The sequence below is a fragment of the Callorhinus ursinus genome, unplaced genomic scaffold (genome assembly GCF_003265705.2).
Source record: "Callorhinus ursinus isolate GAN/ISIS: 27379988/994484 unplaced genomic scaffold, GSC_fseal_2.0 scaffold8, whole genome shotgun sequence".
Classification (NCBI taxonomy): Eukaryota; Metazoa; Chordata; class Mammalia; order Carnivora; family Otariidae; genus Callorhinus; species Callorhinus ursinus.
The window spans coordinates 29,504,100-29,517,724 of record NW_027397070.1 but is presented as its reverse complement, the minus strand read 5'-3'; the positions used below and the strand labels follow the sequence as shown (position 1 = coordinate 29,517,724).

The 13,625-nt window shown below is 41.7% G+C and overlaps 1 protein-coding gene across 3 annotated transcripts in view; it reads left to right on the top strand.

Moving 5' to 3' along the window:
• Positions 1-5,792: 5,792 nt before the first annotated feature.
• Positions 5,793-13,625, top strand: part of GCH1 (GTP cyclohydrolase 1) — a 45,800-nt gene continuing 37,967 nt past the window's right edge. The window contains exon 1 of one of the 3 annotated variants that reach the window (XM_073895243.1): positions 5,793-6,529. In XM_073895243.1, the coding sequence (XP_073751344.1) occupies positions 5,944-6,529 (586 nt within the window). In that variant the 5' untranslated portion in view covers positions 5,793-5,943. The remainder of the gene's footprint in view (positions 6,530-13,625) is intronic. The other 2 variants (XM_073895244.1, XM_025870010.2) reach the window with 2 other exon arrangements.

The following is a 13,625-nucleotide window of genomic DNA, read 5'->3' as shown; positions in this document are numbered from 1 at the left end:
GAGTGGGAGACGGAGAAGCAGGCTTCCTGCCGAGCGGGGAGCCCAACGCGGGGCTTGATCCCAGGACCCCAGGACCATGACCTGAGCCGAAGGCAGACGCCTAATGACTGAGCCACCCAGGTGCCCCTTCATTTTATATTTAAATATTTACGATAACTTCTTCATTCTTGAGTTCTTTATTTTGATTATCTCTTAATTAGCAGGATCTCATATCGAGTGGTTTTCTCAATAAGAAACTTGTATGAGTTGTGTTTTCTGAGTTCATACATGTTTAAGACAGTGTACCCTTGGACTTAAATACTCTCCTGAGTAGGTATAACTTACTTTCTTTAAAGCTATAAAGCTGTCTCCTCCAAAATAAAATCAAAATTTTTTTAGCAAAGACTGTTGCTGTGGAAAAACCAGAGGATAGCTTGTATCCTTACTCGCAAACCTTTTTAGGCAATTTGTTGTTTTGTTTTGTTTTTCCGTGGCTGCTTGAAAAACTCAATCCTTGAAACTGTCTTTAACCTTGAAGTTTATCCAGCTTGGCGTTGAGCATTCTGTCTCAAATTTTTCTAGAACATATTGTTCTAGGAAAGTTATAGATATATTTTGCAAATTTTATTTTTAGTTTTTAAGAGAAATATCCTTTTTATTGAGATATAATTCAGATACCATAAAATTCATCCTTTTAAACTGTACAGTTTAATAGTTTTTAATATATTCACAAAGTTGTACAAATATCACCACAACTTCCAGAAAATTTTCACCACCCAAAAAGAAACCATACCCTATTAGTGGTCACTCCATGGCAACCACTAATCTACTTTCTGTCTTGATGCATTTGCTTATTCTAGGCATTTCATACAACAGAATTACACAATATGTGGCCTTTTGCATGTGGCTTTCTTCATTTAGTATAATGTTTTCTTTTTTTAAAGAAGATTTTATTTATTTATATGACAGTGAGAGAGCACAAGCAGGGGGGAGCAGGAGAAGGAGAGGGAGAAGCAGGCTCCCCGCTGAGCAGGGACACTCCCCCCCCCCTCACCCTGACGTGGGGCTGGATCCCAGAACCTTGGGATTATGACCTGAGCAGAAGGCAGATGCTTAACCATCTGAGCCACCCAGGCGCCTCTAGTATACTGTTTTCAAGGTTCATCCATGCTATTGGATATATCAGTACTTCATTTTTCTGGCTGAATAATATTCCAGTGTACATGTATATCACACTTAGTATCACACTTAGTTTATCTATTCATCAGTTGATGGACGTTTGGGTTGTTTCCACTTTTTGGCTATTGTGAATAATCATGCTATGAACATTCATTTACAAGTTTTGTGTAGGCATGTTTTTGTTACTCCTAGGTTTCTACTTGCTGTGGAATTGCTGGGTCATATAGGAATTCTATGTTTAACTTTTTGAGGAATTGCCAGACCATTTTCTAATGCAGCTGCACTACTTCATAGTCCCACTAGCAGTGTATGAGAATTCCTATTTCTTCATGTTCTCAGAAACACTTGTTATCATCTTTTTGAATACAGCTATCCTAGGGGTTGTAAGGTAGTATTTACTCATACCCTAATTTGCATTTCCGTGAAGGCTAATAGTGTTGAGCATCTTTTCATGTGTTTCTTGACTAGGTGTATACTTTGGAAAAATGTCCATTCAAATCCTTTGTCCATTGAATTATTGCCCATCGGTTCTTGGTCTTTTCATTGAGTTGTTAGAGTTCTTTATATATTCTAGATACTAGTTCCTTATCAAATGCATGATTTGTAAATATTTTCTTCCATTCTGTGTGGGTTTTATTTTCTCTTTTTTTGGATGGTGTCCTTTGAAGCACAATAGTTTTAAATTTTGGTGAAGTCTAATTTATCTTTTCTTTTTCCCTTTGTTACTTCCACTTTGGGTGTCTTTTTTAAGAAATCTAATGGGCTGATCCAAGGACATGAAGATGTCTATATTTTCTTCTAAGAGTTTTATAACTTTTGCTTTTACATTTAGATCTTTGATCTATTTTGAGTTAATTTTTGTATATGATGTGAGTGATCCATGATGTTATATTAGTTGCAGGTGTATAACATAGTGAATTGACAATTCTATTCATTATACAGAGCTCACCATAATAAATGTAGTCACATTTGTCACCATATGCTATTATGATATTACTGACCACATTCCCTAGGCTATACTTTTTGCCCTCCTGATTTATTGATTTTATAACTGGAAGTTTGATTTATTGATTTTATAACTGGAAGTTTATACCTCTTAATCCCCTTCACCTATTTCACCGACCCCCCCACCCCAAGTCCTTTTTTTGCTACATGCAAGAGGATGTCCACTTGCCCTAGTACCATTTGTTGAAAAGACTTCTTACCCCATTTAATTGTCTTGGCACTCTTGTTGAAAATCAATTACATATAAATATAAGGGTTTCTTTCTGGTACAGAAATATGCTTGTATTAAATGTTTGACTACATTCTCTCCCATTTGCTGAGTTCTCTATCTTCAGAACCCTAATTATTCTTATGCTAGATCATCTTTGTCTTCTCTAAAAGCTTTCATCTTTCTCTCTTTTCTGCATTCATTCACCTGCCTTTCTTCATGTCAATAATTATATTTTCTGCAGTGTCTATTTTATACCTGATTCTTTTTAACAAATTCCATAATAATGATGGTCCTCAATTCATTTCCTTAGATCTGTAACTCCTTTTTCAATTTTATTATTCTATTATCTTGTTTTTTTTATCATATTGAACTCATGTTTTTATTGTTTTGTAGCATAAAAAATTTTTGAGGAATTTTCTTCTGTTCCATGAGCTTTATTTCCTACTCAGCTGCATTTTTGTCTTTGTGTCTTCAATATGGTATATTACTTCCACCTTTGTTTAGTTTAGTTTTGTTTGGCTGTTGTATGTTTGCAATGGTTGCCGTGTGGTTTCACTGTTCCGTCCATGCCTGATATTACTGAGGATGACTTCTTTGTGTTCCCATTATTGTGGAACCTCATTTGTTTTCCTGACTCTGCTACAGTTTGGGACTTGAGGTGACTGTGATATATCCTTTCTTCTATAAGGGACTGTGAAGGTTGGGACACTGTTCATCTGTGGTAGAATGCACTCTTCATTAGTATCCCTCTTTTTAGTACATGCTAGTTCTTTTGAGGTGTTATTTAAGATCCTCTGCCAGGGACATGTGATATTTGGGGTATATCTACCCTTCTCTTGTGAGGTAACTTTGGGCTGTGGACACCTTCCTTAACTCAGTATAGAGCCCTTGATCATTCGTTTCCATCTCAGAGAGTCAGCTCAATGTTCCATTTTTCTCTCCAAAAGTTGTTCCATTCCTCCTCAGTCAGAGGAAAAGAAAGGTAAGGGCTCAATTTAGTTTGCTTCTCCTGACATTTGGGGGGATTTAGTGAGACATCTCAGGATTGCATTGACTTCACAGTTCTTCTTCTGGAAGTTAGGAGTGGAATAAGGACACTTTTCTTGTGTATCTTTCCACCTTAGTCAAGAATATCCTCTAAAGTGTGAATCTCAAATATAAAATCTTCATCAAGTGCATTTAAAGAAATTTACTTCTTTCTTTTCCAGTTACCGTTGCCAAAAGCCTAAGGTTAGTTTATCTGTTACCCTTGGTAAGTGACTATATATTTCTATAGCACTGCAGTATTCAATCTCTGATACTGTATCCCACTCATCTTCTTCTCTGTTCTGCTACTGTCCTAAAAATGGGAGAATTAAAAAAAAATCCTCGATTTTTTGATAGAAAGCCACTCCCAGATTGGGTCCAAAGTGAAAATGGGTCCCTTACTGGGTTAGAAACATAGATAGATGTCATTACAATTTCTAGCTGTGAATGCTCATAGTTTTACTGTTGAAATATTTTGTGCTAATAAATTCTGTGGAGTATGTCCCTCCTATTTTAGTTTATTCCTCCTTCTTCTCTCATTTCTACTTATAACCACCCCTGCCAACAACCTACATTTCGCCGTTAAACTGTTTATATAATAGTGATTGTAAAGCTTCCTTGTATTACCTTTGGGCATTTGGCTGAAAGGTACTGCCTCCATTTAACAAGTAAGTATTTTATAGAACAAATCCAGAGACTTTGTACTATTTGGTAACAAAAATGCTGATGCCTCAGTGGCAGTGTTTATAAGAAAATTTAATTTTTAGGGTAAAAATTTAAGTAGAAATTGTCTTTGGAGAATACGATATTAGTTAACGTTTACAAATGCTTTTAAAGGAAGGCACAAGGTTGCCACTAAAAAAACATCTTATTGAAAATGTCCCCATTGAATCCTTCCACTTTTAAAAGTACCTCACTTGGTATTTTTGTTTTCATTTGCTAAATACAAGGCCATTCTTTAATGTTGTCTCCATCTATGCTGACACATTTTGAGACCCAGTGGATAACTCTGACCAGAAAATATCAGTGGACAGTGGGCAGTGCAGTTACAGGGAAAAAATGTTACAGGACCTTGCTGAAGGGGGAAAAACCTTACAAAAATATTAGCAGACTGACAAAGAACCCAAGGGATGGTCATATTTCTTGATTTATGTAGTTTGGTATTTCATGCGTATAGAAATTCAATAATTATCTTTAAAAACCACATTGGCATGAATACTTCTTCTATTTTAGACTAAAGGTGCTGAGGAGGCCAAGGAATTTCCATATTTCTTTCCTTGATATTTAGAACAGGGCTATGCCTGGAGCAGATATCCAATAAATACTAATAATTGTAATGACTGAGCTACTGTATTAGTATAGAATAGTTTCAGGGGCTTCTCTCCTGGTTTGTCTGATCCGAAACTTTTTAAAAGCTGTATATATGTCAGAAAGCCAGCATTAGAAACTCTCTGAAGCAGGGGCACCTGGGTGGCTCAGTCGTTAAGTGTCTGCCTTCGGCTCGGGTCGGTCCTGGAATGAGCCCCGCATCGGGCTCCCTGCTCAGCGGGAAGCCTGCTTCTCCCTCTCCCACTCCCCCTGCTTGTGTTCCCCCTCTCTCTGTGTCTCTGTCAAATAAATAAAATCTTAAAAAAAAGACTCTCTGAAGCAAATCATATATTAATTTGATATGTATTTTAAAACTTACCGTTGGCATTATGAAATAATTCCTCAAGTGAGGAAAAAAGCCCATTTTTTTGAAAAAGCCCATTTTTTAATCTTAAAGAAAACAGTCAAAGCAGATGTCACTGGTTCCGAGTCCAGCTGATCAATAACGTTTCACAATTTGTACCAACACCAGGGGAAAGGAGCTTACTTAGCCCGTCACTCTAAAACGATCAGTACCAAATTTCCACAGAGCGCAAATGGGTTTTTAATGAAAGTCCTAACTTTTCTTCTCTTGTAAATCAATTTCTCTCCAGGGTCAAAGTTCTGACCCTCACAAATACCATCCACCTAGATACAGAGACTCACGCGAGTGTAACTTCGTGTAACACTCTCCCTCAGAGCGGCGAGAGGGTTCTCGTTGGTGGCAGGAGCGTCGGACGATTTTTAACTAACCAACGCCAAGAGTTTCGTGTCATATTATTCTCTTGCCCTACAAACATTAAGAGCTGGTCTCCTTACCCACAGTCTTTTCCCCTCGAGGCCACCTGTTTGGTCATCTTTCACAGAGCGAGGGGACCAGAGCACTTCAGAGGCAGCGTTTTCTTCGCCTAAGAGGAGAGGGCTGACCGTGCGCCCCCGGCACGCATCCCCACGACAAGGTTCCAGCACCCGACGCCTGCCTCCTTTTGGATTCGGTTCACACTGCAACAACCCAAGTGGTCCAACCCCCTCCTCCTGCCTGGAGCCGGAGGAGTCCCCAGCGGGTCAGCTTCGCGGCCCCCGGGGGCGGCCTTTCGGGAGCTCGCGGAGTCGATCCCCGGCCTCGCGCCCCTCCCTCGGGACCGCCCCCTCTCAGGAGCCCCGCGGAGTAATGGCCAAGGGGCGGGGCGAGCGCCATGACGCGCGGAGGCTCCTGCCAATGGGAACGCCCCGCGGCGCCGGCCGAGCCTCTGGCAGATAAAAAGGAGGCACTGCCGAGCGCTCTAGCCTTCCACTGTCTCTGGCTGGGAGTGTGTCACTGGCCGGTCGCCTACTTTCCTCAGGTGATCCTGGGCACAGCCTATTGCCTGCGGCCGCCGGCGCAATTTAGTTGCAGTCCCCGAAGCGTCCCAGAGTCCCTCCGGAGCGGCAGAGGCGGGTCCATGGAGAAAGGTCTGGTGCGGGCGCCGGCGAAGCCACGAAGCGCCAGGTGCAGTAATGGGTTCCCCGAGGGGGAGCCGCCGCGACCCGGGCCGAGCGGGCCGGCCGAGAAGCCGCCGCGGCCGGAGACCAAGAACGTCCAGCCGGCGGACGGCTGGAAGGGCGAACGGCCCCGCAGCGAGGAGGATAATGAGCTGAACCTCCCCAACCTGGAGGCCGCCTACTCATCTATCCTGCGCTCGCTAGGCGAGGACCCCCAGCGGCAGGGACTGCTCAAGACGCCGTGGAGGGCGGCCACAGCCATGCAGTTCTTCACCAAGGGCTACCAGGAGACCATCTCAGGTCAGTGCGCCTGCCGGCCGCGTGGGCGCGGGCTGCTCCGGCTTGCGGGACACGGAATAGGTGGCCGCGGGAGGCGCGCGCCGGTTCCGGGAAGTTTCCGGAGTTGCCTCACTCTTGGCAGAGGACAGAGTGATGTCACCTTCCGAACCCTACCTTCGGCCCTGGACCCGCTGTCCCGCCCAGGCGAGGGCCTTGCGCCCGAGGTGTGGCTCAGCCCGTCCCTGCGGGATCCTCCCGGCCCTGCGCGCAGCCCTCTCCTTGAGCCTCGGGTTGCGGGTCCGCGGTCACCGAGCTAACTGGCGGGTGGGAGGCAGGAGCCCCTGTCGCCTGAGTTCCCAGGGCCGGATGCTTGAAGCACGTGCCGAACCCAGACTTGCCAGGATTAGGATCACCTGGCGCCTGTGGAAGGGAGGGCTTCCTAGGTCGTTCTTCTTCTTGAGGTCTAATTTTTTGGTAGGTCTGGGGTGAAGCTTTGGCTTCGTCTGCTTGGAGCGCCGGGGTGATTCTTTGTGGCAAACTCGGAGGCCCGCACGCTCACTGACTTGCCAGGGCACCCGGGTCTTTGGAAAGTTGTAATTCTCTTTTGTCCACTTAACTCCATCTCAGGACTTTCCCAGGATTTGGCACAGCTCAGGGCATGGACTTGCCGAGAGTTTGAGGCGTGAGGTTTCTCTGGCTGGTTTGCTGTTTGAAGCCCCCGCCCCCATTCTAAAAGCTCAAAAGCAATAAAGTGACTCGCCGGGAGTCGGGAAAGTTTACTGGGCTCTGGGACCCCGAATCGGAGTACCTCCAAGCCGGGTTTGCCCAGTGCTATCCGTGCCTAAGGCGGGTCAGTCTTTCCCCCAGAAGACTGGAAAGCTGTAGGGGATGGGGGAGGGAGAATGGAAAATGAGGACTTCGCTGCGTATTTGCTGGGTGAATGGTGCCGTTCTTTACAAAAAAGAGAAAGCGTCTGACTTCTGCAACTGGGACCAAGGACGTTGTTTTCCAGCTTAAATCTTTTGTGCCTCTTGGTGACCTTTAGTTATTTGGCCTAAGAAACCTCTGACTTCACCGTTTCTTGAGGAAGAACAGTGTTGCTTTGCAAGGTAACTTCTCCGTCCCTGTTACTTTCTTGATGGAGTATCCGGCGACTCCCCTAATAGATCCTGGGAAGAAAAAAGTTATTTTTGCCCAGTCTTCCACACCACAAAGGAAGGATGGGAAATCAGTGTGAGAGGGGTGGGGCCCCAAAAGGAAATGATACTACATACTAAAGCCAGGAAAGTTCTAGTTCTTTGTCCAAGTTCACTTTTTTACCTCTTGATGGTAAAAGTTCAGAGATTGAAAAGCCGAATTTCAAAATGCAAAGACTGAAGAATAAGGAGTCTTCATTTGGTGAATATTCTATCACTTGGTGACATTCCACGATGTAATGAAGAAACCTCTTTTAGGGCCTTACTCGTTCTGCCTTTTGAGGACACTGAAAGCAGTCTTCTTCATAACATTGGTCAGACTTTGGGAATCTTGCCAAATTCATAGGAGAGGGGGATTTCTGACTCCCAGACAGGTCACAAAATTACCTAAAGTGAGTCACAATGTTTATTTAAACAAATGGTGAGCAGAAGTTTGTCTTATGAGTCATAGGGCTAATGAATCCAAAGAACACTTCAGTCTACCCTAGAAAATGGTTTTACAAGTGTTAATCTATTACTTCAAAAGTCCATGGACCTACATATAGAGAGCAGATTAGGGGTTGCCAGAACCTGGGAAAGAGGATAGAATGGGGAGTGGCTGCTTAATGGGTTTCCTTTTGGGGTAATGAAAAGGTTCTGGAACTAGAGAGTGGTGGTGGTGGTGGTTGCACAGCATTGTGAATGTACTCAATGCCACAGAATTGTACACCTCAATAGTTACAATGAATTTTTTTAAATGATGACTTTTATGTATATTTTACCACAATAAAATCCACAGGCCATTAAAGAATTATTACTAGCCATTAACTGAATACTTTTTATGCTTTAACTGCTTTATGTGGATGGTCTTGGTTAATCCTTAGTTTTGAGATAGACACTGTTCTTTTATTCCCATGATAAGGAAACTGAGGCAGAGAAGTTGACAGCTTCAAGTGGTAGGGCTGGTGTTTGAATTCAGACAGCCTGAATGCAGAACTCTTACCTACTTTCTTATTGTTATTTTGATGTGTCCGTGTATCTTATCTCTAACTATTTCAAACTGTGAGCTATGACCTAACAGTTGGGTTAGCAGCATTAAAAAAAAAAAGGTAGAGTAGAATGGAGAAGGTCAGTTTATCATATGTAGTAAGGGTACAAGTTGTGAGGAGCTTCTGTGTAGGTTTTATAGGTATGTTTTTTTGGTGTGTACTGGCTCTAGAGGTAAATATATTTCTTCACTGTGGCTTGTGGTCAAAAGTTTGAAAGCCTCTATCTAGGGGCTCATGCTTATGGACTTAATACCTATTTCTTAGAGGCACATAGTTAGAAGACAGAGATGGGAGGACAACAAAGATGGTGCTGAATTTAAAGGAATAAACCTCAAATGGTGGTGGTCTAGACCTTGGCCCAGCCTGGGTGGGAGAGAGAAGGAAGGATATTTTAAATCTGTAGAAAATATGGCAGAGAATAATAAAGAAAACAATCCTGCACAATCCCTAATTTTTATTTCTTTAGAGAGCATAAGTCAGTGACCACTATAAATTGTTTTGGAAAGAAACTTCTTTGAAACTCTCACTTTTCTATACATGTAAACAAGATACTCTGTATCTTTCATATCTCTGTGTAGTAATTCCTGGTTAATGGTATCGACTTCAGTGTTATAAAATAGAAAATAACTTGGTGTTTTACATTCTTCAAATAATTTCTTGTTACTTCCTCCTGAGTGGATTGATGCTAACTTCTGTCATTCTGGGGAATTTGTTATTTCTCCCTGTACTGCCTCTTCTCTCCATGACCCTTGCTTAGTGTACCTTTCCTCTATTTTCCAGTGTGTACCTTACCATGGGTACATCTATGATCACCAGTGATGGGGCTATGTCATGGTTGTGCAAGTCTCCTGGTCACTGTTCACCACTGGGTTGGGAGAGGATGCTGAAAGAGACACTGTGCCCTCTCCCAAGAACTGGCTCTCCTTTGAATCTGGCATCACATTGTGATCCTCGGACCAACTCATCTTTCTCTGTTGCTGTCCCATTTCCATTTAACGACATCATAGTTTTCTTATATATTCTAAGTCTTACCTTCATGAGGTCTCCTTTTTTTTTTTTTTTAAGATTGATTGATTGATTTTAGAGAGGTGGGTGGAGAGGGGCAGAGGGAGAAGGAGAGAAGCCGACTCCACATTGAGTGTGGAGCCCAACGTAGGACTTGATCTCAGGACCCTGAGCTCATGACCTGAGCCAAAATCAAGAGTTGGATGCTTAACTGACTGAGCCACCCAGGCACTCCAATGAGGTCTCCTTTCTAAATAGGAAATCTTTCCTGTATTTCCAATATTTTATTCAGAACTTTAATTAAATTGGAGGGTCTACTATTCTTTGAGGTTCTTGGTCTTCTTGTCCCTGTGTCTGACCCTTCCCATTCCCTGTCCCCTCCTGGGTATAAATGGGAATAACCTCTTAATTAGCATTATCTACCAAAGGTTAAATGCATATACCTTGTTTCATTAATTGTCCTTTTTATGAGTTTATGGGAACACACAAGAGTCTTGACTCTTCTGTCATATTTCTAATTAGAATAGGTTTTAACTTGTCTTATCCAGGATGCCAAAACAGTTTTCATAAATCAGTTGACAATGTCCCAAATTTTAGGAGACACGTGAGCATGTATATAATGCAGCATGAGGAGATGGTACCACAGGTGATAGACTTCTTGACTATCTTCCCACCGGGGTTGAAGAGTCTTGTCCTTGCCTCAATAATTTTCACTGCCAGATGATATCTATCCTGGGTGCCTGGGTGGCTCAGTTAGTTAATTGTCTACCTTCGGCTCGGGTCATGATCTCAGGGTCCTGGGATCGAGCCTGGTGTGGGGTTCTCCACTCAACAGGGAGTCTGCTTCTCCCTCTCAGTCTTCCTCTCTCTCTGTATCAAATAAATAAATAAAATCTTAAAAAAAAGATATCTATCCTTTAAAGATAACACAAGGCAGGGCACCTGGGTGGCTCTGTTGGTTAAGCGTCAACTCTTGACCTCGGCTCAGGTCATGATCTCAGGGTTATGAGATCACCTGTGTGGAGCTCTGTACTTGGTGTGGGGCCTGCTTAAGATGCTCTCTTCCTGTGGGCCCCCCAGCCCCCACCATGCAGACACTTTCTCTCTCTCAAAAATAAAGAAAGAAAGAAAGATAACAAGGCAATCAGAGACTTTGTTTAATCAAAAATGAGTCTTAGCTACTTCATGCCGAAATGTTCTAGTACTCACAAAACTTTTTTTTTCTTTTTGAATCACAAATCTTTGTGATTTACCAAATCAGACCAATGATGAACTGAAAATTATAACAATTTATAAGGTATGAATGGGAACAAGAATCACCCATATTGTGGGTGAAATGTGAGTTTATATCCCAAGTTTTAAAGTATATTAAAGAAAAATTACTCTCATCATTGAGAGGTGCTATTTTTGGATGTATGTAGTTCATTTAAATATTCTCTAATAATTTTTGTTTTAATTTATTTTGCTAATAAATACTTTTGTAGGACTTAGTTCTGTTTATTGCTAGAAAGAGTACTATGAATAAAGAAGAAAAAATAATGAGGCTGTTGAAATATATGACTGGAATTTGGGAGTAGTCAAAGTTGATTAAAGCTGTTAAGAAGTCATTGAGAATGGAGGAGAAAAACTTGTCTTAATGGTTTCTTTTATTTTTTAAATTATTTTTTAAAGATTTATTTATTTGGGAGAGAGAGAGAGTGAGTGAGTGGGAGTGGGGCAGAGGGAGAGGATCTGAAGCAGACTCCTTGCTGAGTGTGGAGCCCATCTTGGGACTTGATCTCATGCCCTTGAGATCTTGACTTGAGCAGAAACCAAGAGTCAGACACTTAACTGACTGAACCACCCAGGGGGCCCCCTGAGGTTTTCTTTTAAAAATATATTATCTATAAACAATTTTTCTGGCCTGGGAGAAAAAAATTCACTACACATAACCTTGAAATACCAAACAAAGCCATCAGGTTGGTACTTGTTTTAGTTTCATTGAGCTGATATAAAGTACCACAAACTGGGCTGTTTAAACAACAGATATCTATTGTCTCACAGTTCTAGAGACTAGAAGTCCAAAATCAAGGAGTGGGTGGAACCATACTCCCTCTGAAAATTGTAGTGGGAGAACTTTTTTGCCTCTTCCCAGCATCTGGTTGTAGCTATCAATCCTCAGTGTTCATTTGCCTGCATTATTCCAATCTGACTCTGTTGATGTTCAAATTTTCCTCTTTTAAAGACACCAGTCACATAGGACTGAGTCTATTGTATTCCACTATGTCCCATCTTCCTTTAGTTAATGACATCTCTCATTACTCAGTTTCCAAATAAGTCACATTCTGAGGTACTGGGGTTTTGGGCTTTGACGTATCTTTCTGGGGAAGGAATACGATTCAACCTATACCTATGCCAGTGCTAAATACTATTTTTCATAAGACTGGCAAATTTACAGTTTCATGTAACAAATTTATTGAATGCCAGGCTCTACACCGAATGCTGGGAACACAGGATGAGTAAAACCAGATATGTTTTCTGCCCATATGGAATTTACAGTCTTTTGGACAAAGACAGATATTCATCAGAATCACATGAGTGAGTATGTGATTACAGATTGAGAAATGTTAAGGATAAAATGGACACAGCTCAATGAGAGCACTTAGCAAAGGAATTTATCTGTGCTGGGAGATAGGAGTGTGGATGCCTGAGCTGACATGTGAATAGCAACAGACACTACCGATGACTTACTAGGTGCTGAACAGTATTCTGAGTTCTTTACATATAGCGCCTCGGTTGCCCTCACAATAGCCCTAGAGGGTAGGTGATGTTATTCCCATTTTACAGATAAGAAAACTGAGGCACAGAGAGGACCTGCCCAAGATCATATCTTGAAAATAGCAGTGTTGGGAGGATGATAGAGAATGAGAGTCATATTCTCCGACATTCTGTTTAATTTTAATAATAATATGGTACTGATTTATTTAAATTCCCTCCTCCCTCTCTCCATTTTTTTGTATTTTCTCTGCTGTTTTCTTTGTTTGGCTCTTGAAACTCTTCCATGGCTGGGTTTCCCCCACTGACTCATTTGCTGTTTACTCCTGTAATTTGAGTCCAGTATTAGGTTGAGTCAGACTGCAGTATTAAAATTTGCCAGGAGAGGGCAACTATCTAATCTTTGATGAATCCTGGATTATATGAACCATTCTTAATTCCAGTTTATATAAATGAATATATTCCCCATGGTTCTGTATTCTCTACTGAATCTATGGCAATTAGATCTGGGGATGATTTGGGTTCAGTTAATCAAAGATTGTCTGAACTGAGGTAAATTTGTTATACTCAAGGCTGAGAGGACATTTACTCACTGGAATTTTGTCCGATTATAAACCTCAATAGCAGTTTTTTAGACCCTTTTAGAGAAGATGGACTGTTTGTACTTCTCGTTGCATCCCTAGCAAACTTCCCAGCACATGTTTGAATTAATTTCATAAAGACAAAAACTCCTTCCTAATTCTTACCTTTCTTCTACCACAATCCTCTGTGTATAGATGCTCAATAAATGCTAGTTGTTTTACACACTAAAGAAAATTCAGAAGACTTGTCTTTAGGGGAAAAAAAAGCCACAAGTTATTCCAGCTGGATCTCCTGAATACTTTTAGGTCAGAGGTCATCCTTTAGACATGTTTGTAAAGTCAGAATCCTCCATCTGCCGAAACTCACCTGTTTGAGATAGCTTCTGTAGTCAGTCAGCATATTATTTCAAGGTATCAATTAAAGTGACTCGCCTGTTTCCCTGGCTCAAAAAATTATCATGGGGAAAAATCTCTAGAAAATCTGTCAGGATTGCAATCAGTTTCTAAACTATCATAGAAATGTTCAAATGTACGCCGCATAGTATAATGAGCT